This window comes from Belonocnema kinseyi, chromosome 4, assembly GCF_010883055.1.
Source record: "Belonocnema kinseyi isolate 2016_QV_RU_SX_M_011 chromosome 4, B_treatae_v1, whole genome shotgun sequence".
Classification (NCBI taxonomy): domain Eukaryota; kingdom Metazoa; phylum Arthropoda; class Insecta; order Hymenoptera; family Cynipidae; genus Belonocnema; species Belonocnema kinseyi.
The window spans coordinates 81,528,296-81,555,095 of NC_046660.1; the positions used below are offsets into that span (position 1 = coordinate 81,528,296).

Genomic DNA, 26,800 nt, shown 5'->3' on the forward strand with positions numbered 1-26,800 from the left:
TTTTTCATCACTCGAATACAAAAAAATTGCCTGTAATAAATTGTGGTTCGATTATAATTAAACTATCTATCCAAGTATTATAAAAGTACAAAATGATTCGTTCCAGGTGGAAGATAACATAGAAGATTGGTCTGTTGAGAGAGAACTGATTGAATAGCAAAATACCTGCTTCTGCGTATATAAAAAGCTCTTTACACACTGCTTTTTTGATTATGTGTGTATCTTTTTTTTTAAATTACAATCATCTAAGTTTATTTTTTTTTTCGATAGCACCATTAACCACAGCAAAGCAGGCATATTTCTTAGTTTATGATTTGGGTCTACGGCTCGGTGATTTTCAGGTATTTACAAATTAGAACAGATTTCAACCGAAATTAATTGTGCTCATTTTAACAGAGTTGAAAAAACAAGACTTTCAAATAAATCGTTATGCGAAGAATAATTCTTCCAATAAAATTGCACTACTTCGAGTAAAATGCGTCGATCTCCGGAATTTACATTCATAAAATTTCTAAAATCGGTTTTTCCTGTCTGTACATGTTCACTCTTGCTCAATTTTACAGAATCACATTTTCTTATTCTAATCACTGGTTGCTAAAATCGCCAAAAGTCGATTCCTTCAGTACTCATTCCTTATTTAAAAATAAGCAAACATGCCTCGAGAAAACGAATATAGTATGTATATAAATTCTGAAGAGCTTGAAAGCTCTGTTTAAAACAAATGAGAAAGCGACTAGAAAATAATTATGTTCTTCCGCCAAAAAATAAGAAAAATTCTGTATCACTTTTGTTTAATCAATCAAATCAGATTTGCTATCAAAATCGGGCATAAAAAACTGAGAAATGTATTGGCACAGCGAGTCGATAAACTTAAAGTATACTAAGTTTTTGAAACCGCTTCTTAAAGTCAAGAACTTTCTAATTTAACTTACAAATCGTTAATATTATAAATCACTAACCGAATTTTCCGGACATTCTTAGTATCCGCTTTGCCTAATTTTAATTTTAATTTAAATTTAATTTAAATTACTCGTAATTTAAAGGAAAATTTAATTTCGCCCATTGTAGGAACGAAGGCGTCAATCATTTCTTGCGAATTTGCAGTTCTGACGCGACAAAGGGCCAACTAAATATTCTCTAAATGCTCGTAGTTATACTATAGAATGTCACTTGGAATGTTGCGTTTTCAGCCACGCTCTCACATTTATTTGCTCAAGCGCGAACAATAAAACAAGACAGGTGACGCTGCCTTCGGAACTAATAAATACATAACAATCACAAAATTATCAAGTTCATCATCCTTACTTACAGCGACAAAAATTTGTCATTAGAAAAAAAAGAGGAGGGAATGCTTGGAGAATAGTTACGTTGGCTCAAATTATTCCTCACTCGTAGATTTCTTCTCCAGCAAGGAAATCAATTGCTCGGAAAGTTGATTCACCGTTCGCTGAAGCACTATTTGCTTTTCTTCTAAAACTCCGACCTTTGGAAAAAATGGATAAAAAATTAAATCCGGCTTTATAACCAGTTTTGGAGGGACCACCCATAAAATACGTTGCACATTTTTGCCCCCCCCCCCCCCCCCTCCCAACCACCTACATAAAAGTAACGTAGCCCAAAATTTTCTCAAAAACGGAGAAAAGGGTTGTTTTTTCACAAAAAGAAGGGGATAAATACAAAAAATGAATGTAAATACACTTTAAATTACTAAGATTTCATGTTGAAATATTTTGAATTTTCAAACAAAAATGATTTTTTATTCGAAGCTATGAGTTTTCAACACAACCAAAAAATGTATTTTCAAGCCGAAAAAAATCAATTTTTAAGCAAATAGTTGAATTAACAACCAAGCAGTTAATCTTTCAAGTAAAAGAGATGAATTATCCAGGAATTAAATACACTTTTAAGCAAAAAATTCAATTTACAAGCCAAAAAAAAAGAATTTTTTAGGACAGTTAAATTTTGAATCAAGAAAAATAAGTTTTAAGCCAAAATATAGAATTTTCAACTGAAAAAATATTTTTTGAACTAAAAGTGAAATCGTAAAATTTTCAGTTAAAAACGAATTTTTAATTTGAAATGAAAATGTCAACTGATTGAATTCAACAAAAAAGATGAATTTATATAACTAAATAGTTGAATCTTGAACCAAAAAGACGAATTTTCAATCTCACACACACACACACACACGCGCGCGCGCGCACACACACACACACCAAAAAAGACAAGTTTTTAATCAAATAGTTGAATCTTCCATCAAAAAATGAATTAAAAAGAATACAAGATTAATTTTATAACCAAAATAGTACTGTATTTGAAAAGTAGTTATACTTTCAGATAACAAAAATTATATTTAACAAAAAAACAAACGAATTTTTAACCAAAGAGTTAAATGTTCAATAAAAAAGATGAAAATTCCACAAAGAAGATTAATTTTCTACTAAATAGTTAAATTTCCATACAAATAGTTAATTTTTAATCAAATGGTGGAATTTCTGAACAAAAATATGAATTTTAAACAAACAAAAAAACTTGCAACCAAATAATTTAATTTTCTACCAAATTGTTACATTTTCAAGCCAAAGAAAATATAAATTTAGGTTAAAAGCCAGATGAATTCAACCAAAAAAGACGGATTTTCTACCAAATAGTTGGAATCTTTAACCCAAAAACATTAATTTACAATCAAACAATTGCATTTTTAATAAAAAATAGAAGAATTTTCCACCAAGAAGATCAATTTTTAATCCACAAAGACTAATTATCAACAAAATATTTTAATTTTTAACCAAGCAGTTGAATTTTCAGCTAGAAAAGATTGATTTTCAATTAAAAATATCATTTTTAAACCACAACTGCAATAATTACAGGTTAAGTTTTAAAAAATGTCAAAAGGAAGAGTTTTCAACGAAATATTTACATTCTCTAACAGAGATGAATTTTTAATTAAAATAATGAATTGAAAAAAATTATTTTTCAAAAAAAGAGTTCAACATTTAACATATTAAAAACATTGTTTATAAGCTCCACGCTTGCCGGTCAATTGATTATTTACTTTAAAAAAGTTGTTTAAATTTAATATTAAATATTATAAATATCAATAAAATTAATATTATCAATTTAATTGAAAATTCAACTGTTTGGTTGCAAATTAACGTTTCTGTTGAAAATTTAAATTTTCTAGTCAAAAATATAACGGTCTTAAAGAAAACTCGTCTTTTCGGCATGAAAATTTATTCTTTTTGGTTGAAAAGTCTACTTTTATATTTTTGACTTAGAATTCATCTTAATTAAAATTAATACATAAATTGAAAAAGTGTTCAAGCAATTTCAATTATTTTTTGGATAAAATATGTATTATTTAGTTGAAAATTTAATTATTTCTTACAAAACTTAATTCGTTTTTCGAAAATTAAAAAATTTTAACGTTGTTTAAAATTTGAGAAAAAGTTATTTATTAAGCAAAAAGGTAACACGCTGATATGAATGTTATTAAAAAATAAGAAAAATGAACGGCCCCTGGAGGCTTCTGGGAAATTCAAGCCTCATAAATCTTTAACCCTCAAGTGCTAGAACCGGTCCCAGGGACCCAGACGTTTTTTTCAGCAGAGTGTTTTTCGAAAAAATTGTCTCATTTTTTGCAAAATATTTATTACAAAAAATAAATTTCCATATATATTTTTACAATATTCATTTTTCTGAAACTCTGTGCTACAATTAAAAAAAAATTGAAGTTAAGAGTCTTTAAATCGGAGATATTTCACTTTAAAGTAGGCTCGGGTCTGTTGGACCCGTTCTAGGTGGAACCAAAAATTTCGAGGTTCTAGCACTTGATGCTTAAGAATTATGAATGGAAACTTGAGAATCAGACTTACCCTGTCTAAAAGTTGGCTGTAAAGATGATAAGGAACAAAAGCTGGATGTAGATGTGTAGGCGTAGAAGAAGAGGCATGTGGAACGTGATTCGACGCATCAGTTGATATCGTTCTTTCGCTTTCTTTCGGTTTCGATTCTTCACTTTCAGATTCTGGTTTAATTCCAACTTCGGCAACATTCGTGGACGTCGAGAGCCTTTTAAGAAAATGAATTCATTACATTATAAAATTGGTTACAATTTAAGTTCTTTTGACAAAAAAGTGGTACCAACCTCGAATAGATTCGCTCCTTCTTCACTTCAATTTTATCCACTCTGTCCACTCCATGTTTTCTTCTTTCAAGCTGGTTCAAATGCAATTCATCCAACTGTATTTAATTAAAAGTATTTAAGAAAACTTAGAAAATATTTTTAAATCATTTGAAATCTGCGTGAATTTTATTTTATCTATTAAAATCTCCAGAGTGGCCGAAAAACTTAATTTTCAAAATTCCCTAACTTTTTCCTGATTTTTTGCTCACTAATTTTTCATTTTCCCTGACATTTTTGACAGAAAAACATGACTTTTCAACAACAAAAAAATAGTTTAATTTTCAACAAAATTGTTGAATTTTTAACCTGCAAAGATAAATTTTCAACCAAATGGTCAAATATTCACGCAAAAAAGATCAAACTTCAACAAAAAAACTGTTGCATTTTCAATCGAATAGTTAAATATTTAAGCCAAAATGAAGAGTTTTTTCAGAAGACAGTTGATTTTTCATCAAAATAATTAAATTTTAAAAGAAATAGTTAAATTTGTTAACAAATAATTGAATTTTAAACTTACAAAGACGAATTCTTAAACAAAAATGTAATAGCTGATATTTTAACAAATCAATATTCCATTTCTTCAAAAAAAGATGAATTTTAAAACCAAAAAGACAAATTTGCAACCAAAAAGATTAATTTTCCAGCAAAAAAGACGAATTTTCAACCAAAAATGAAAGTTACATTTTTTAGTAAAAAACAAGAAAGAACTTTCGTCAATATAGGCAAATTCTCAACCAAATAGATCAATTCTCAACTGAAATAATGAATTTTTCAAACAAAAAGACGATTTTTCAACAAATAAAGACTTTCCAGTCAAAACAGAAAAAAATTCATCCAAATTGTTGAACTATCAAGCCAAATGGCGAATTTTCTTTAAAAACGTTGAATCATTAATGCAAAAATATAAATTATCAAAAAAAAGTTAATTTTCATCTATCAGCTGCATTTTTAATTAAAACAGAGGAAATTTCAAACAAATATATTAGATTTCCAAAAAAATAATATTAGTTTTTTAACAAACAGACGAATTTTTAACAAAAAACGGGAAAGTGACCAAATAGTTCAATTTTCAACCAAAACAGATTTCAGTTTTAAACAAAGAAGCAGTGGAATAGAAGAAAAGACGATTTCAACAATTAATCAAAATTGAAACGATAAAATTTTAAACTAAAAATAGAATTACCAGCGGGAGGTAACTGTAGAATAGAAGAAATAAAAATACAAAGAAAAGGAAATACTAACAAAATTATTATATTAGGGAGGCCGCAAAACTTTATTTTCAAAACTCCTTAATTTTTTTTCTGGCCACTAATATTTAAAGTCCAGTATAAAGTCCAATATATTTAAAGACCAGAATCTTCATCTTGTAACATTTTTAAAATATAATCTTTTAAAAACGGAATAAAAAAGAATCATAAATAAATTTTAAATTTTTTGTTAACATAAATCGTCTTTGTAAAACGTTTGGGAATATATTTAAATCTTTGTAAAGTCTGTAAAATCCTTGATTTTTTTTTTGATATTTGTTTAATTCTTGAAATCTTTTGAAATCCTTATAAATTGTTCAAAATACTTTTGAAATGTTTCCTATATCTTTTGTATTTATGTGAAATCACATAAATGTTTCAAACTTTTGTGAAATATTTTGAAATCTTCTTAAAAAATGTGAACTCGCTTAAAATCCTGGAAATGTTTTATATTTTGGCGTATTGCACCCTTTTTGAAATCTTTGAAATTAAAAATTTTTTATAAAATACTTATTTATTCTTTGAAATACTTGTGAAATCTTTCGTATTCGTTAGATACCATTGAATTATTGGAAATCTCAAAATATTTAAAACCTTTGTAAAAATTTTGAAATCTTCTAAAAAAATTTTAAATCGTTTAAAATATTAAAAATATTTTTATCTCTTTTAAATCTGGTATAGTTCACCCTTTTTGAAATCCTTGAATTTGTAATCTTTATGATGTTTTTACGAAATATTTGTGAAATCATTTGAAGTCATTGAAATATTTGAAATGTTTGCGAAATCGTTTGAAACCTTCTAACAAATTTTAAATCGTTGCAAAACAATCATTCTGAAATCTTGTTTACTACAATATTTCTTTTGAAATATTCTAAGCAAATTTGAAATAATTTAAAATCATTAAAATGTTTTGAAATCTTTAAAATTTGGTGTACTGTATCCTTTTGAAATCTTTAAATTTGAAATCTTAATAACATTTTTCTGAAATCTTTGAAATTTTTTGAAACATTTTAAAATCCTTGAAATCTTGTAAAATGTTTTCATATATTTTTAAAATGTTTGAAATCTTTTTTATTTATTTGAAATCATTAAAGTATTTGAAATCTTCTAAAAAATTTTGAAATCGTTTAAAATCTTTAAAATGTTTTTAACTCTTTGAAATCTGGTATACTGAGCCCTTTTTGAAACCCTTGAATTTGTAATCTTTATGATATTTTTACGAAACAAATTTGAAATCATTTAAAATCAATAAAATGTTTTTAAATCTTTAAAGGTGTACTGTATCCTTTTGAAATCTTTGAATTTGAAATGTTAATAAAATTATTATGAAATCCTTGAAATATGTGTGAAATATTTTGTATTAATTTGATATCTTTAAAATATTTGAAATTTTTCGAAATCTTTTTAAATTTTGGTAAATTCTTTAAAATCTTTGAAATCTCTGTAAAATGTTTTCAAATATTTTTGAAATATTCGAAATCTTTTTTATTCGTTTGAAATCATTAAATTATTTGAAATCCTCGTGAAATCTTTTAAAATCTTCTAAAAAATTTTAAATCGTTGCAAAACAATCGTTCTAAAATCTTGTTTACAATGCCCATTTTTAAATATTTAAAATCCTTTAAATCTTTCGAAAGTTTGAAAATCTTTGTGAAACATTCGAAACCTATGTAAAATCTTGTAAAATATTCTAAACAAATTTGAAATCATTTAAAAGCATTAAAATGTTTTGAAATTTGGTGTACTGTGCCCTTTTTGAAATATTTATAAAATCGCTTAAATATTTTTGAAATCTTGTGTATTCATTTGACATCACTAAAATATTTGAAATTTTTTAAAATCTTTTAAAATTATTGTAAAATCTTTGAAATAGTTATAAAACGTTTTGAAATATTTTTGAAAAGTTCGAAATCTTTGTAATCTTTTGAAATAGTCTAAAAAAATTTGAACTCATTAAATATTTCAATCCATCTGAAATAAGTTTAGTCAAATCTTTTAAATCCTTGAATCTTTTTTAAGTATTTGAAATCCGTGAACTCGTTTTGAAATTTTCAAAATTCTTTTAAATAATATAAATGTTTGAAATATTTTGATATCTTTAGAGTTAATTTGTAACCTTTTGAAATCAGTTGTATACCTAAAAAACGAGTGCTGAATTCGGCGAAAATTATTTTAAAAACAAAACAAAAATTCAAATTCAAGGAGATTTCCAGGTTTTCAAGGCTTGAAAAAATATTCAAGGATAATTCCCAGTTTTCAAGGTCGCTGGACACCCTGGATAATTACCCAAGGAGCTTTTCTTCGAGCTTTTCCCACTGGGCCATCACCATCATCGTCTCGATGCAGTTCCGCAGTATTGTCACCATTTCCATTCGTCATACCTTCGTCCTGGAAAGTTAGAAACATCTTAATTAATAATAATATAAAAAAATATAGCATTTTCGAAATTAGAAGGTTTAAAATTAGATTTTAAATACCGTTAAGAGATTGGCTGTGTTTGATGAAACAACACTCGTAATTGACGAGGCAGCTGTGTGACGTAAATGCTGAGTCGTAGGTGGTCGTCTACGAGGTGCTTTTGCCCTGGAAGCCGTAAGATGTGAAAGTGGCAAACCTTCACCTCGTTCGACGCCATCAAGCTCCTCTTCCAAACCCATGTTTACGCTTCCGTTGCCGTTGTTACTGCCACTGTCACCCACAAGTCGCTTCAGACTCGACAAAATGGAATGATTGCCCGACTTCTTATCACCGCTTCCGCCTCCCAGGATTGGCGTCACTGCCGATGGCGATGGTGTTTTCTTGCTAGCTGTATCTGAATTACATAAACAATAATAAATTCATAATGTCAGATTGACATACAATGCATCTAATTAAGCAAAAATCCAGCAAGAGGGAGAAAAATATATATGAAGTTGTTACACAATGAGAAAAAGAACCAAAGATTGTTGTTTTTATAATTTCGCGACCGATAAGCTTATCTTCAATTTCATCAGATAAGGATCCAGGGTAATAATAGACTTGGTGGAGAATATATTTTCTGGACAGCAAATTTAAAAAATTGGAATTCATTTCCGTAATGAAAATATTTTAGTTTAATCTTACCTGTCCTAGTTCTGGTGTCAAGACTTTTTCTAACGTGTGCTTTTTCAGTTCGCTTTGTGGTGTGCTTAATCTTCGACGTGACCTGATTTGTCTCTTGCCATTGATCCTGCTCTTGCTGGTCGCTCTTTGAATTGATAACTTCAACAAAATTATCGGGAAATAGTCCTATCTGCCCTCTGAGTTGACCTTGCCACCAGCCCTAGAAATAATAACAACACTCAGAAAAAAATTCAAAATTCACTACTATTAAGGCTTTATTTTTAAATCATCCAATTTTGAAAGTCTTATTCTAAAACGATCCAAATTTGAAGGCTGTAAATTCAAAATGTTTCTAATTTAAAGCCAAAAGTTTATAATCACTCAATCTAGAGATATTTAATTTCGGTAGCTTTCCAATTTGAACCAATTTTATTTTAAGCACTTTCAACAGTAAATATTCAATTTATAATATTTCAAAATTGACAAAATTTTCCAATCTGGAATGACTTTACTCAATTTCGGTTAAATTTCATTTTAAAAGAATCATCATAACACAGCAAAAAATTATCTCAAAAAAGTGGAAATAGGAATGAATTTTAACAAAAATAGGGGAATAAATTCTTTAAAATAAAATTAATATAGCTACCATATTGCATTCAATATAAAATGCCTTTTACTCCTAATATTTCAATTTGAATTATACTGCATTTACAAAAAAAAGGCTGAATTTTCAATTAAAAAGTTCATTTTCCACCAAGACAGATGACTCTTTTACAAAAAAAGGAGTTCTTAACAACAAATATCACAATCATTAATATTATTATTATCCTTATTTAATACTTGATAAAAAGTATTTTAATTTTAAATCTTAAACAGTTGAAATCAACCAAAAAAGAAAAATATTCTACAAAAATATTTGAATTTTCACTCCAAAAAGGGTAATTTTTAACAAAATAATTAAATTTCTAACAAAATAATAAAACACTTTAGTCAAAAACAGTTTAATTCAACCAAAAACTACAAATTTTTAACAAAATGATTGAATCCTCAACCGAAACAAATCAATTTTTAACCAAAGACGACTAATGAATGGATTCTCAATAAAAAATATAATAGCTGTTATTTCAACCAAAACATATTCTAATTTTAAATCTAAAACAGTTGAAATCAACCAAAAAAAGTTAAATATTCTACCAAAATATTTAAATTTTCAATCCAAAAAGATGAATTTTTAACAAAATTCTTGAATTTTAAACAAAATAATTAAATTCCTAACAAAATAATAAAACACTTGAATCAAAAAAACTTTAATTCAACCAAAAACTACAGATTTCCCACAACATAATTGAATCCTTAACCGAAACAAATGAATTTTTAACCAAAGAAGACTAATGAATGAATTCTTAATGAAAAATATAACAGTAGCTGATATTTCAACCAAAAAAGATTTCAATTTGAAACCTAAAACATTCGAATTCAACCGTAAAAAAAAAACATTTTCTACAAAATATTTGAATTTTCATTAATAAAAGACGAATTTTCAACAAATCAGTTACATTTTCCACCAAAACGGATGCCTTTTCAACAACCAAGAGGTAGAATTTTTATCGATTTTAATTTTGAAGAAAAAACCGTTCAATTAAAACAAAAAGGCGAATTTTCAACCAAACAATTGAATCCTCAAACAAAACAAAGTCTTTTTTTCTGAAACAGTCAAATTTTCATCCAAAAAAGATGAATGATCAATTTGATTGAGCTAAGACAAACGATTTTTCAATAAAATAGTTCAATTTGCATCCAGAAAGATGAAACATCAACCGAAAAAAAATTAAATTTGAAAAAAGTAGTTTAACTTTCAACCAAGCAGTGAAATCTTTAACCAAAAAAAGCTGAATTCTACAAGAAAAATTTAAGTTGTTATTTCATCAATAAAAGATTTCAATTAAAACTATCAAATTCAACCAAAAACGATGAATTTTCAACAGAAAAACTGTATTTTTTACAACATAAGATAAATTTTCAAAGGAGTTGAGTTTTCATACCAAAAAGACGAATATTTTAGAAAACCGTTGACTTTGAATCTCGAAAAGATGAATTTTCAACAAAATAATTAATTTTCAACAAAATAGATGAAATTTCACCAAATGATCGCATAAATTCCCAACACTTTAGGCCCAGGCCTTATCCCAGGTCGAATTTTCAAACAAAAAAGATTAAACTTCAACTAAAAATAGTTGAATTTATAAACCAGAAAGACGAATTTTTTAGAAGACAGTTTGAATTTTCAATTAGAAAAATTGAATCTACAGCAAAAAACAGTTCATTTTCAATCAAGATTAATTTTTAATCTAAAGGGCCAAATTTCAGGGTCGTCGTTTTAATCGACGATAAAAATTCCCGGTCATTTACCGGTTCGCAAACATTTTTCAGTCAATAAAACTTAAAAAATTCGAATTTTAAAGCTAAACATTTTTCCATTTGAAGCAATAAAAAATAAACTACAAATTAAAGCACTCAAAATTGAACTTTTGAGTTTTAAACTCTTAAAATTAAACTTAAAATTTTCTTTATTCAAAAATGTTGTATTTTAATGTTCAATAAAAATATATAAAATGGAAGTAATTTTATAAATTATGTACAGTTCAAAGATTCAGATTCAATTCTAAAAATATGTAACTACATTATGATTTCCAATGCTCTATGAATTAAAGAATCAATCAATGAACTCTAAAATTTTCAAAATTACATTATTTTAAACAATTTTAAACTAGAAACATTAAAAATTAAAAAATTAATTTTTTTGTAAACTGAACACTTCTTAAATTATTTTCATTTGAAATAGTTTAAACACCCTTAAAAAGTTTCAAAATTGTATTTCAAAATCATTAAAAATCTAAAAATTGTTTTACATTTTTCAAATTTAAAATTATTTTTCAAATTTTTCCGAACTTTTAAATATCTGTTAAAATGAATCGAATTTTTCCTACGATTTTTAGAAAATCATGCTTAAAAAGTTCCTAATTTTTTTTTAATTTTTAAAAATTTATGTTTTCTTTTGAATTAGACTGTTGCCATTTGCACCAAAATTTCAGTACAAATAGCCGAATTTTGTCGATACAAATATTTCGTTAAATTATTTAATATAATTTTTAATGTTTTAAATTAATCTTGAATCTTTTAAAACCTCTAAATATTTCTTAAAATTACTCCAATTATTTCTACAAATAATAAGTGTTCAAATGTTATTTGTATATCAAAAATTAACAATTTCACTTACAAATAAAATTTTTTTTGAAAATCACAATTAAAATTGTAACATTCAGAGTTTAAAAGTTCTTCGAAATTTTAACGATTCGAGGTTTTCCATGTAAAATAATTCAGTTTCAATTTGTATACTTTTAAATATTTGGTTTTAATTCATCGTTTTAAATACACAGTCAAATATTGCTAAATATTAAATAGTTACCGTTTGTCTTAATTAAAAAATTAAAAATTGATTGTGTTAAAAATGAAATATTTTAGACTGAAACAATATATATATTTAAATAATTATGAAGTTATTTTTAAGTTTCAACCTGACGTTTACATTTTTTTAATAACTAAGACTTTCGAATTGAAAGAGTTCAATTTTTAATAGATTCAGAATCTTTTTGTCAAATTAATTATTGTTCAATTTTTAATACTTAAAGTACAGATCCATTTTGAAAATATTTTATTTACATTTGATACAATAAAAATGGTTCTCGTGCAAAATTCTCAACTTCAAACGCTTTTATTTTTTACTTGTTTAAGTCTTCAAGACTGCATGTTTAAATTCTTTAAATTAAAAATGTAAGCTTAAAAATAAAAAAATAAAATGGAAAATTTTTTAAGTAAAAGATTTCCGAATTAGATATTGTAAACTGAATGATATCATAATTAAAAAATATAATTAAGCTAACTACTTTTAAAAACTTTTGTAACCGAACTTGGACAGATTTTTCTTCTAAAGATTTGTAAAATTCCCGGTCAAAACATAAATTCACTGTCATTTCCCGGTTTTCCTGGTTTCCCGGTCCAGCGGCCACCCTGATTTTTGTATCCAAAACAGTTGAATTTTTGATTTTAAAAAAGGCGTCTTTTAAACAAAATAGTTGCATTTTCAACCAGAAGAAATAAATTCTAAACATCAAATTTAAGGGCAGTAGTCTTCTTTTTATCAGGGTGGCCGTTTTAACCGAAGAAAAAATTCCCGGTCATTTCATGGTTTTTTCCCGGTTCACAAACATTTTTCACGGTCAATGAAAGTTAAAAAATCAGACTCTAATTTTAAGCTAGACAAATTAAAAAATTACAAATATTTTTTATTTAATTAAAAAAATTTTTAATTAGAAATTAAATTATTTTCATTTTAAATAGTTTAAGAATCCTTCAAAAACTTAAAAAATAGATTTCAAAACATTGAGAAATTATATATTCTAGAAGTGGTTTTATATTTTTCCAAATTTAAAATCATTGCTGAAATTTTGTCGAAACGTCTACATATATTTTTAAATTAATTGAATTTTGCCTAAAACTTTTAGAAAATCCTGCAAATTAAACAGAAATGCTTAAAATTTGAATTTATAAATAACAATAGGAATACTTATTATTCGTAGAAAAAATTAGACTAATCTTAAGAAATATTTAGTTTTGAAAATATCAAAATTAAATTTAGAACTTGAAATGATTTCAAATCATTTAAGATTCCTAGGGAAATTAAAAATGATTTTTCATTTTTTTTAATTATTATAACAGAAAATTTAAAAAGATCTTAAGAGATTTCCAAAATGATTAAAACAGAAACTGGAAGATTTTAAGGTTTTTTATTTAATCTGCAGGATTTTCCAAAAGTTTTAGGAAAAATTCTATTAATTTTAAACTGTATTTAGAAACTCTAAACAAAAATGTTAACACACTTCTTTTCAATTACTTGAAGACATTTCAAGTTTTTAATTAATTTTGAATCTGTTCAAAACTATAAAATATCTCTTGAAATTACTCAAATTTTGTTTACAAATAATAAGTGTCCAATTGTTATTTATACGTCAAAATTTAACAATTTCACTTACAAATTAAAAAAATTTTTAACCGAACGATTCAAATTGTAACGTTAAAAGTTGAAATTTTCCTCCTCTCCTTTCCCCCTAAAAAAGAAAAAAAGAAAATTATTCGTTTTTAATTTGAACAAAAATAAAAAGGAGGAAAGAAAATTTTATTTCTATTTTTTTATTATAAATTTTTTTATCTTGATTAGTGTGCTGTATGAGTTGGTTGATTGCCTTCTCATTTTTCTTTCCTCCTTTTTATTTTTGTCCAAATTAAAGACGAATAATTTTCTTTTTTTCTTTTTTAGGGGGAAAGGAGAGAAAACAGTTACAATCTGGAAATTCTCAAATTTTGAACGGATTTAGAATGGTTTTGACAAATCAATTATTGTCCAGTTTTTTATACTTCAATTATTAACAAAACTGTTAAAATCAAAGTTGGGCAAACTTTTCTTCTGAAAATTCGCAAAATTCCCGATCAAGGAATAAATTCACTGTCATTTCCCAGTTTCCGAAAATTCCCGGTCATTTGGCGGTCCAGCGGCCACCCTGTTTATCCAAAAAGAATTAATTTTCAATCAAAAATAGATGGATTTTCTTATTTAGTTCGCATGTAAGCGAAAAACAATGAGAAATAAAGGGATAAGGGGGGAAAGGGGGTCTTGAAAATAGGATGGGAAAGAGGAAATCTGTGAAGAAGGGAAAGTGGGAAAATGAGTGTGAAGTCTGAAATATGTGTAGAAAATAGAAAATACCTTATCAGGTGCATCTCGAGAAAGAAGTCTGATTATATCTCCTTCGATGAGAGTCAACTCGTCCTCGTTGGAGGCCTGATACGGGAACAAGACCCTGCACAATTCCTCATCGTCCTTCTCCTTACTTTTGCTCATTTCATCGGCCGTGGGAGGAGCCACAAAATTAGAGGGAAAAACGCCAATTCGTCGATTGTTTCGCCCTCGCCACCAGCCTTCTTCTACTTCTCCTAGAAATTCTATAGTATCATTCGGCACGAGCTTCAATTCATCAGGATTACAGGGTTCGTAACTAAATAGGACTCTACAAGTTCTCCTTCCCGATCCTCCATTACGCAAAGTAACTTCTTCAGCTGCTCCACTTGTGCTTCCTTCTCCACTTGCACTTCCGGCACTTGCCCGACTTCCTGCGACCATTCCTGCTTCTTCTGCTGGAGGTGTCCGAACCTTAAATTTATTTAGATTTCGAAAATTCAAATCAACATTTCAAGGACAACAGTCTTAGCGTGACAAATTATTCTGCAGATGAATAAATCGCATTGAGATATTGATTCGAAGATAAAATAATTAATGAATAATTGAATGTCGATTTCGTTTATATATGGAATCCCTCAAACTCTTAGAGAAACAGCTTCCACATTGATATTAGAAAGGTGGTTATAAAGTTTGAATATCAACTTATGTGAGGTTAAAGCCTTTCAATTTATATCAAATGTAATTTTGAAAGATTAAGAGTTTGTATATCTCTTTAATCTGGATTTTAAACTTTATGGATTAGTGCTATAGAAAAGCAAGATCAAAATATTTTTGGAAAGGCAACACATTGCAAACGCAGATCATCAATTTCAGGAAAAAACGATCGATAATATGTTTATCTTAAATGAGAGGCAGTACTTAAATTACGCAACGGATTATAGGCCCTCTCTGAGACCCCCCCCCAGGTAACAAACCGTGACAAAATATATGCCCCCCCCCTAATTGTATGTGATTTTTAGTTTCCAAAAATTTGTTACTAGTTATTGCTAGAAGAATTAGACAGGGTGTCCGAGAATTTCATTTTTAAAATTCCCTGATTTATTCTTGATTAATTTTTCATTTTCCTTGGCCATTAATATTTAAATACCAGCATATTATTTTCAACTAGACAATTAAATTTTAAACATATTAGTAGAATTTTGAACCTAAAAAGATAAATTCCCAACCAAGAAATGTCATAGTTAATATTTCAATCAGAAAAGATGAAATTTATACAAAAAAAAAAGAATTTTAAAACCAAAAAGATGAATTTTCTCTATAAAAATTCAATTTTCAAACCAAAATATGACTTTTCAGCAAAAAATTAATTTTCCACGAAACTGATGGATTTTTACCCAACAAACATGAAATTTCAAAACAAGAAAAGTATTTTTTTACTGAAAAAGGAGGTTTTTCAAGTTAAAGAGATAAATCTTTAAAAACTGGAAGCTGCATTTCCAGTTATGAAATTAATTTTATAACAAATGGGTTTTCGACAAAAAAGTTACATTTTCAACTAAAGACATAAGTCTTCAATTAAAACAATAAATATTTAATAATACAGCTAAACGTTTACCTCGGTACTTGAATTTTTAAATTAAAAACTATTAATTTGCAACAAAATAGTTCAACTTTACCCAAAGAGATGAATTTTAAACTAAAAATATCAATATTAAAAAAAATGATGAATGTTTAAATCAAAAAGAGAAATTTTCAAAAAATATTTGAATTTTCTGTTAACAAATATTTCAGTTGACTTTTCACGATCAAAATCCGTATCTTTAAACAAGAAATAAGTTTATGCGAAAAAAATTGAATTTTCAATCCAAAAAGAGAATTTTTTACAACCAAAAAGGATAAAATTTTAACCAAATAGTTGACTTTTCTACCAAATAGTTGCATTTTTGTCCATGAAAAATGAAATTTGTAATAAAACAGATGAATTTTTAATAAAAAACGACATTTTTTAAAGTTGAACTTTTATCCAGAATAGATTTCAGTTCTCTTTTCAACACCAAAATATTGAATTTAAACAAAAAATAAATATTCAACAAAGCAGCAGAATTTTCGAACCAAAAAGTATGTCTTCAACAAAATAGTTAATTTTTTAACCAAGTAGTTGCAAATTATCCAAGAAAAATGTCATTTCTCCTAAAGCAAGTGAATTTTAAAATCAAAAAGACAAATTTTCAAAAAAGAGGTCGAATTTTCAATCAAAAAGTTGCATTTTTGTTCAAGAAAAATGTAAATTCTACTAAAACAGATGAATTTTTAAATCAAAAAGACAAATTAAAAAAGAAATTGATTTTTCATCGAAAAAGATTTCAATTGACTTTTCAACACAAAAATAGGAATTTTTAAGCAAAAACAAGACTTTCTAGGGAATAGTTTAATTTTCAACAAAACAGTTTCACTTTTTTCAAGAATAATGCAATAGTTATACTGAAAAACATTAACTTTTAAATGAAAATGGCAAATTTTCAGAAAAAATAATTTTAACCAAAAAGATTTTAGTTGACTCTTTAGCAACTATATATGAATTTTAAACAAAAGGTTAATGTTCTACGAAAAGATCTGAACTTTTAACCGAAAAATACGGATTATTAACAAAACAGTTGAATTTGCAACCAAAAAGTATGTCTTTTTAACCCAAATACAACAACGTGAATTTTTAAATCAGTACTAACAACGTGGAATTCTCACCCATATGTTGTTGCTCTTGGATTAAGAAAATTCAGGGTGGCCGTTTTTATCGAAGAAAAAAATTGACGGTCATTTCCCGATTTTTTCCGGTTCGCAAACATTTTTCACGGCCAATGAAATTAAAAAAGTCAAACTATATTCTGAACATTTTTCCATATAAAGTAATAAACAATAAACAACAAATTAAAGCATTCAAAGTGGAACCCTTGAATTTCAAACTTTTGAAATTGAAGTTGAAAAGTTTTCAATTCAAAAATTATGTATTCAAATGCTCAATAACTTAACACGAATAAACTGGAAGGTACTAACACTTTTAAATTGAACAGTTTTAAGTGAAATGCAAATAAAATGCAAAATTTAGAACTTTTATCAATTATAGAGTTCAAAGATTCAGATTAAGTTCCAAAAATATAAATCCACGTTACCAATTTCAATGGTCTAAATTAAAGAATCAAGCAATGAACTTTAAAAATTTTCAAAATTATATTATTTTAAGTAATTTTAAGCTACAAACATTAAAAATTGAAAAATAATTTTTTCAGCTTAACATTTCTTAAATTAAAAGTTAAATTATTTTTAATTTAAATATTCTAGGCATCCTTCAAAAGCTTAAAAATTTGATTTCAAAATCTTGAAAAATCTAGAAGTGGTTTTAAATTTTTCCAAAATTAAAAATGATTTTTGAATTTTTTGTCAGAACTTTTAAATATATTTCAAAATAAATTAAATTATTTCTATAACTTTGAAAAAATCCTGCAAATTAAAAAAAATTAAATTTGAATTTATAAATAACAATAAAACACTTATTATTTGTAAAAATATTAGAGTAATATTAAGAGAAATTTAGAAGTTTTAAAAAGATTCGAACTAAATTTAGAACTTGAAATAGTTTGAAATACTTACAGCCGAATTTAAAATAAAATTTAGATTTTTGTAGATTTCAAACAATAAATGTAGATTTTTTAAATAATTTTGAAAGACTAAAAAAGATAAAAAATTTTTTCAAGATTCTTAGGAAAATTGAAAATTATTTTTCACTTTGAAAAATTATTGCAACAGAAAGTTTAAGAAGATTTTAAGAGATTTCAAAAATTATCAAAGAAGAAGATGGAAGATTTTAAGGCTTTTATTTAATTTGCTGGATTTTCAAAAATTGTAGGAAAAATTCTATTAATTTTTTAATATATTCAGAAGTTCTGAAAAAAATATATTAAAACACTTCATTTAAATTACTTGAAATCATTTCCATTCTTTAATTACTTCAAAAATATAAAGATTCAAAGCTTTCTATGTAAAACAATTGAGTTTCAAATTGTTTTCTTTTAAATATTTGGTTTCAATTTATTCGTCTTAAATGAATAGTGCAATAATGTTAAATATTGAATACTTATTCTTTTTCTACATTAAGAAATTTCAAATTAAATGGGATAAAAATTTAATAATTTAGACTCATAATATTTTAAATTGAATAAAAACCTTTAATTATGACTATATTATTATGGACTTATTTTCAAGTTGAAAATCAGGACTTTCGGATTGAAACAGTTACAATCTGGAAATTCACAAAATTTGAACGGATCTAGAATTTTTGGTCAGATCAATTATTGTTCAAATTTTTATACTGAGAGTACAGAGCCATTTTCAAAATTATTGATTTATTTATATTTACAGTTGAAAAAACAAAAACTGTTTTTTATCAAAAATTGTCAACTTCAAATGCTTTTAATTTTTAATTGTTTAAATCTTCAAAACTGCAGTTTAATTTTTTTTTAAACTGTTAAAATCGAACTTGGGCAGATTTTTCTTCCGAAAATTCGTAAAATTCCCGGTTTCCGAGTCCGGTGACCACACTGAAATTCTAAAACTTTCAACCAAATAATAAAGTTTATTGCTATAAATATATTATTCAGGCGGCAATTTTTGCGAATTTGCTGTAACAAATAGTCTCGACCCCCCCTCCCCCCCCCTAAGTAGATTCTAGTTAGTAAATAAATAAAAATAAATATTCATCACCTACTAAAAAAATGTGTTTGACTATGACCGATATTAGTACGATGTTTGAAATGAAACAGAAAAATAAAAGTGAATGTTAGTCTATATGACCTCGAATATGTATTTATTACTAAGATAAGATAAGTGGCATGCAACAGGTTAAACCTTCAGTGATCGAGCAAAATGAATGAAAGTCACGTTCGAGGTCGGTGGAATTGAAAGATGGACTATTTTTGAGATTGCAAGCACAAAGGTCTACCTTGACAAAATTGTCGGGAAACATGCCGCGTTTATCCCTCAAGGTACCTTCCCACCAACCTCCGAGTATCATCTTGATGTCTTTAATGACGTCCCCTTTTCTTAGGGTCAACTCGTCGGGCTCTTTGGCCACGTAATTATATTCCACGACGGCTTCCATTTTCACACTAGATCAAGTTTACAGCCTTCGCTAAATAGTTGCCTTGTACCTAAAAAGTAAAGTGTATAATTTGGGAATTAATATCTGGTTTATATTTCAAAACGTCAACAGGCTGACCACTTAAACATTAGAAAAAGCTTCTTTATATTGAGAAGGCTTTTTCTCAAATTAAAAACAAAACAGGTTTCTCATTTGAATAATAATACAAATAAAGTAGGGTCCAATTTAAAAAATAAATCTATAAATTCCTATTTTCATAAGTTTTCAATTTGAAATTATTAAATTTTATTCTTAAAGATTTTCAATTTAAAATATCTTAGTTTTATTTCTCAGCGTTTAAACAAGAAATAAAAAAATTTAGTGGTCATCCTAATTATGAATGAGATATACCGCGGTGAGGCTTAACAAAGTGTAAATGAACGTTCCAATTAAATGGGATTTTTTATTGTTTATGGTAACATGGCATACCATTAACATTTTAAGACGAAATCTAGAATATAATTGGTGTGACACTTTTTGCAAAAAGTTGACTCGAAGGGGTGTTTTTTCTAACTTGTACCAAATTTAACAACAAAAATGAAATTAAATACAAATAGATAATTTTTTCTTGAATTTTCTTGTCGAAAAGTAAAAAAGAAAACAAAAAAGTGCAAATTTTGAAAATTTGTATAAATAATTGGTTCACTTTATTGTAAAAAACCTAGAAGGCGCTACAGAAAACTACAGTGTTTAAAAATGTTTAATTTGGGCATTTGGCGTATAAGAAAAAAATTTTATTTTACGTAAATTATTCTAAAACATTATAAATTTTTCCAACAAACTACAAGATTTCACTAAAGTTGAGATATTTAAAAACTATACAAAGTAATGTAAATTCGTATAGTTTATTTAAGAAGAGTGTGAATGAAAAAAAAAATATATTACACGTTTGTCAAGAACTTCTATTATTACTAGTTATAATAAGTTCTAGATAAAGCAGAAATTACAGTTATGCAAGATTTTTTGCATGCAAATGTTACGTATATATCCACTATCTATAAAACGTAATTTTAAAACAGAGGGAATCATTTTCACAAATTAGTACAAAAAACTAAAACCATTTTTACAGGACCTATACAAAAATATAACAAATTACAACAAAAATTACAACTTTGGTCTATCAATCGGATGAAGGTTGTACTTTTTTATATTTTTATATTTTATTGTAGTTATAATTTCCCACAAGAATTTATAAAAGGAATTTATAACAAATAGTTCAATTGTCAATAGAAGTGATGAATACATTTTCAATAGGTATAGTTGACTTATCAGTTTAAAACTTCAAAGCATGAAACTTAAAAAAAAAAAAAACGAATTTTTAACCAAATAGTTAAAGTTTCAAATAAAATGGTATGTCTTCAACTGAAATAGTAGAACTTTAAACCAAAACGTTTAATTTTTTCAACCAAAAAGATTAATTTTTTACAAGAGTTCAACTTTCAAACAAATAGTTTCAATTTCAATTAAAATCATGAATTTTCAAATAAAATTCTGAATCTTTAACTCGAATAGTTGAATTTTTAAATATAAATTTGAATTTTAAAACAAGAATATTGATTTTCTACAAAAAAGACCATTTTTCAGAAAATTACATGATTTTTCAACCAAATACATAGTTGATTTTCAATCTGAAAAAGTTGAATTGTAAACTAAAAAATATGAATTTTTAAATATAGTTGAATCTTCAAACGAAGTAATGAATTTTCAATTAATATAAGTCTTTAACAGGAACATTAAAATTTTTAGTACAAAAACTAATTTTTATACAAAGAAACATAAATTTTCAAAAATATAGTTAAACTTGCAACTAAAGAGGTGAATCAAGTAGTTGAATTTGTCACAAAAAAATCGAATTTTCAAACAAGAAGATTAATTTTCTACACAAAATTACCATTTTTCATTTAAAAGAAAATTTATTTTTAAGAAAAGAGCCAAACTTCTAACTAAGTAGTTGAATTTTCATCCAAAAAGATTAATTTATAACGTAAAATTTCATAAAGGATACACAAAAAAGATCTTAATTTTGAATAAAAAACAGTTGGATTCAACCAAACATACGATTTTTTCAACTCATAAAGATTTTTCCGGCAAACAGAGAGAATAATTGACAACCAAACTGTTGAATTTTCAACCAAACAGTTAAATTTTTGGTTGCAAAAATTAATTATTTAACAAGCATTTTTTTCAACAAAATATATTTTCAATCGAAGAGATGAATTTTCAACTATGCAATGCGATAAATGTTTAACAGAATGTCTAATTTTTAATTTAAAAACATGTGTTTAAAACAAAATATTTAAATTTGTAACCGAAGAGATGAATTTTCAATTCACATGATGAATCTTTAACCCAGAAAATTTATTTTTAACAAAACAATCGAACTTTCAACCAAGTAGTTGAAAATTCATCCAAAAAAGATTAATTTACAATATACAAATACAAATAGTTACATTTTTAACAAAACAAAAAAAAAGATCAATTTTCAATAAAGAATGGAAGTTAAATTTTCGGTTGCAAAAATTAATTATTTCACAAGAATTTTTCTTCAACAAAATAAATTTTCAACCGAAGAGATAAATTTTCAACTATGTAATGCGATAAATGATTGACAGAAAGTCTAATTTTTAATTTTAAAAAATTAGTTTAAAACAAAATAGTTAATTTTGTAACCAAAGAGATGGATTTTTAATTAAAATTATAAATATTTAACCAAGAAGATTTCTTTTTAACGAAAGAATCAGACTTTTAACCAAATAGTTGAATTTTCATTAAAAAAAAAAATGAATTTATAACGAAAAATGTCATGAATGATATGCCAAAAAGATCTTAATTTTTAATAAAAAATAGTTGGATTCAACCAAACATACGACACTTACAACTAAGAAAAATACTTCCGGCACAGATAGAATAAGTCTCAACCAAACTGTTGAATTTTCTTCCAAGCAGGAAAAATTTTCAACCAAATAGTTACATTTTTGAATGAAAAAAAAAGAAGTTAAATTTTCGGTTGCAAAAATTAATTATTTAACAAGCATTTTTTTCAACAAAATATATTTTCAATCGAAGAGATGAATTTTCAACTATGCAATGCGATAAATTTTTAACAGAATGTCTAATTTTTAATTTAAAAACATATGTTTAAAACAAAATATTTAAATTTGTAACCGAAGAGATGAATTTTCAATTCACATGATGAATCTTTAACCCAGAAAATTTATTTTTAACAAAACAGTCGAACTTTCAACCAAGTATTTGAAAATTCATCCAAAAAAGATTAATTTACAATATATAAATACAAATAGTTACATTTTTAACAAAACAAAAAAAAAAGATCAATTTTCAATAAAGAATGGAAGTTAAATTTTCGGTTGCAAAAATTAATTATTTACCAAGAATTTGTGTTCAACAAAATTAATTTTCAACCGAAGAGATGAATTTTCTACTATGTAATGCGATAAATGTTTAACAGAATATCTAATTTTTAATTTAAAAAATTAGTTTAAAACAAAATAGTTAAAATTGTAACCAAAGAGATGAATTTTCAATTCAAATGATGACAAAATTTTTGTAAACAAAAGAGTCGAACTTTCAACCAAGAATTTGAAATTTCGTCCAAAAAAGATCTTAATTTTAAATAAAAAACAGTTTGATTCAACAAAACATACGATCTTTTAAGCTAGAAGAAAAATACTTCTGGCACAGAGAGAATAAGTTTTAACCAAACTGTTGAATTTTTTACCAAAAAGGAGAAATTTTCAAACATATAGTTACATTTTTAATAAACAAAAAGAAAGATTAATTTTGAATAGAGAATGGAAGTTAAATTTACGGTTGCAAAAAGTAATTATTTACCAAGAATTTTTTTCAACAAAATAGATTTTCAACCGAAGAGTCAAATTTTCAACCAAGTAGTTGAATTTTCGTCCAAAAAATAATAATTTACATCGAAAAATGCAATGGTTGATATACCAAAAAAGATCTTAATTTTGAATAAAAAACAGTTGGACTCGACGAAACATATGATTTTTTCAATTAAGAAAGATACTTCCATCAACAAAGAGAATGTGACAACCAAAGTGTTGAATTTTCTACCAAAAAGGCCGAGTTTTCAACCAAATTATTTCCCTGACTTAAAAATTTTTTTTTTGTTGACATTTCCAGTTTTTTCCAAGTATATGAAAATTCCCTGACAATTTCAGGTTGTCGGGGTAAGTAGATACCCTGATTACCATAAACAAAAAAAAAACCTATTTAATTGGAACTTTATTTTAAACTTGTTCAGCCCCACCGCTACACTATATTTAAAATTTTGATAGCGGTAGATTAAAAAATCATGCCAGAATTAAACGCATGCATGCAAAATAAGCATTAAAGTCAATGTTTGTTTAATTAAATATTTTTCAGAGCTTGAAATTTAAAGAAATTGTTAGTGTATTGCAAATTGCAATCTTTAAAATATATCGCGTAAATTTCTAAAAAAATCATATACCATTTTCAGCTTAGCATTAAAACAGAAGCACCAGTAAACTTATATCAAGTTAAAAGACTAATATTGTCCTTGAGATGTCTGCAGTTATTAATTTAGATAAGGCATGACGTAACGAATATCAAAAGAGATAAAATTATAACGAAATTGGCAGACATTTTAGTTCTGAAAAATATTTACATTTTTCCGAAGATAACATTGTTGCAAATAAGACAAATTACCAAATCTATTCATAATCAAGTGATTGTTTAAAAATGGTTATTTTCAAAAATGTCTGTCTTAATTAAAAATAGTTCTTAAATAACAATTTTACTGAATTTTGGACTGGAAACAATTCTAAATAATACTTCATAATGAGTAATATGCAGAACATATCACATTTATATGGGACTGGGTTTGTTTTTTATTTCTCTGTTTGAGTTATTGATTGAACGAAAGTGGAACGCACTTCAATCATACAATGCGATATTCATTCTATTCTCTATAAAGTGCAAAGCCCTAGATTTTATACATCAATCTTATTTCGAGAATGATTTTTTGCAACACCCAAGTATTTCATTTTTTCGATTTTGCCAACGTAATGCTACTTTTATAGAAAATTAAATAAGCAGAAAATTGATATATTGTTTAAAATAAAAGCACAATTTGACAGTATTTATATTAATTAAGAATAAAATGTAAACCTTCAAATAAAAGAGAATTTAGGGAAAATATAACTATAATTTATAATATGCTCAAATTATTTCATTTTCTTCGAAATAAAAACGCAATTCAGTATATTAAAAATCATTCTATGTGAGAAATTGAATCCTCAGAAAATTACTACTAAGATATGAACTACGATCATTATTTTTTTCACAATAACAATTTTCTCCACATGACCCACTTACGGAACGGAAGTACAATTCGAATAAAAAACAGAATGAAAATTCAACAGTTTTAGTAAAATCCGATACAATAAAAGTGGTTCACCCACGAAATCCATTCAGCGATGAAAGTCACAGATTTCTATTTTTCACACATGTCACTCGAAAACAAACATAAATTCTTTCAGACTTACAACTTTAATTACAAAAATGGACAACTAATCACAAGTATAAAATCTGAATTGAAATCATAATATTATCAGGCACGTGAATAAATTACTGATCGCACTTTCCAAAAAATAATTAGTGACAAGCATGCAGTGTCACGAAAGAGCGATAAGGACGAAAGTGTTACAACAAGAAAATTGTAATTTCATGAAGCAGGCATGCAAATTAATCTCTGTATTTTTACCTCGTTTTGGAGGCACGTTTATCAGAAAAAATGCACGGATTATCGTCACAAATTAACGTTTAATTTCGCTTCGACCAAGCAGAAGAGGTTGTGTCATTATGTTAAGATAGCCTAAGTTGCGCTGAGCATACGTGAAAAAACAGGTCAAGCAAAGCTTTCTGCATAGACCACTAATTTTCTGTGCGTAGATCAGTTGACACAAAAATGTTCTGCACTCACTGTATTCATGATACTCTATTTTCGGTAGAAATTAGTACAAAAGATTGAAATTTAGGCGTATCCCAAGCCAATTTGACAGCCCCGAATGTGTCACTGACGCCATTTTGAATTTTCTACAAGAAAAAGGTTCAGCTTGCCTCTGATTGGAGGAACGTAACGCGCGAAATTCAAACGTTCAAAACCATGGGTTCTATAATTTTCTTTGTTATCAAATACTGTATTGATTAGGTTATAATAAATATTCAGATTATATCAGGGATTACAAATTTTTAAGGGAAATTGTTGGGTAGGAGTTAAAATCAGAGTTGGGACTATTATATTGCTTTGCACTAACTTTCACTTTAGAGCACAAGAATGTTTTTATAAGTGTTTTTATGCGATAAAAAACAATCTCAGCAGAATTTAGAATGTGCTGAGGAACTGGAAGAGCACGTCGCATTTCTCCGTTACTTTGTGACTACGTAGATCTGAAATGAGTCATAAGGAAATATGAAAACTACATACTCGTTCTGAGATGATGTGATGACTAATATTTTTTCCACTCTGCTAAAAATATATTCTCGCTCTCCACGCCTGTTTAAAAGAATTTGACGCACCTTTTGTTGACAACCTTTTTATAATGAGGTAATCTCTTTTATTATGCTTGATATAGGGCCTGGATTTTTAATATCATGAAAACGTAAGTTTCAGGGCAAATATTTGACTCCATCTCGCATGTTTAGGCCTTATCTCTCATCTCGCTTATCTGCAAGTAAAACCACAAATTTTTCTGGATTCCAGCTTTGAAGTTTTATGAGGGATTGAAAAAAGTATCAAACGTAATTTTTCTAAATCAAATAATAAACAAATGTGCTATAATTTTATTAGACCAAAATTTCAGAATCGTTCGAAAGATTCACGCAGTTAAATTATACTGGAAACGCTTTAAATGCCTAACATTTCAAGTAAAAATATGACATTTTCAACAAAGTAGATGAATTTTTAACCAAATTGTTTAACTTTAAACCAGGAAGATTAATTTTCTAAAAAAAGACGAATCTTCAATAAAATACTTGAATTTTTAATAGAATAGTTAAATTTTCAAACCGAAGAGATGAATTTTCAACCAAAAAAGACGAATCCTTAACGAAAAAATAATAGTTTCTGTTTAAACAACATTTAAAAAATGTTTAAATAAAAAATAGTTGAATTAATCGAAAGAAATACGTTAGGTAAATTGAAATTTCTGCTAAATAAAAAGAAAAGAACAAAGAAAGAAAAGAAATAAAAGATAATAATAAATAATATTATAATAATAAATAATAATAAACAAGAAATA

At 26.4% G+C, this 26,800-nt stretch overlaps 1 protein-coding gene across 2 annotated transcripts; it reads right to left on the reverse strand.

Moving 5' to 3' along the window:
* Window positions 1-25,697, reverse strand: LOC117171579 (SH3 domain-containing kinase-binding protein 1-like). Of its 2 annotated transcripts, none has more exons than XM_033359023.1 (9): window positions 25,483-25,697; window positions 19,302-19,509; window positions 14,336-14,779; window positions 8,536-8,734; window positions 7,911-8,245; window positions 7,720-7,821; window positions 4,148-4,242; window positions 3,876-4,071; window positions 1-1,483 (listed from the first exon to the last, which is right to left on the reverse strand). In XM_033359023.1, the coding sequence occupies exons 2-9, from the start codon at window positions 19,458-19,460 to the stop codon at window positions 1,379-1,381; spliced, it is 1,635 nt and encodes a 544-aa protein (XP_033214914.1). In that variant the 5' UTR covers window positions 19,461-19,509; window positions 25,483-25,697; the 3' UTR covers window positions 1-1,378. The 2 variants fall into 2 exon arrangements, with proteins under 2 accessions (XP_033214914.1, XP_033214913.1); XM_033359022.1 differs by having other exon boundaries at window positions 25,264-25,697.
* Window positions 25,698-26,800: the final 1,103 nt, after the last annotated feature.

Bases quoted from the DNA above. Each gene is read 5' to 3' on its own strand.
- LOC117171579 (XM_033359023.1), bottom strand. From the start codon at position 19,460: ATGGAAGCCGTCGTGGAATATAATTACGTGGCCAAAGAGCCCGACGAG. The intron at 7,822-7,910 runs GTATTTAAAATC...CTAACTTTCCAG, and splicing joins ACACAGCCAATCTCTTAACG to GACGAAGGTATGACGAATGG. The intron at 4,072-4,147 runs GTTGGTACCACT...TTTTCTTAAAAG, and splicing joins AAGGAGCGAATCTATTCGAG to GCTCTCGACGTCCACGAATG.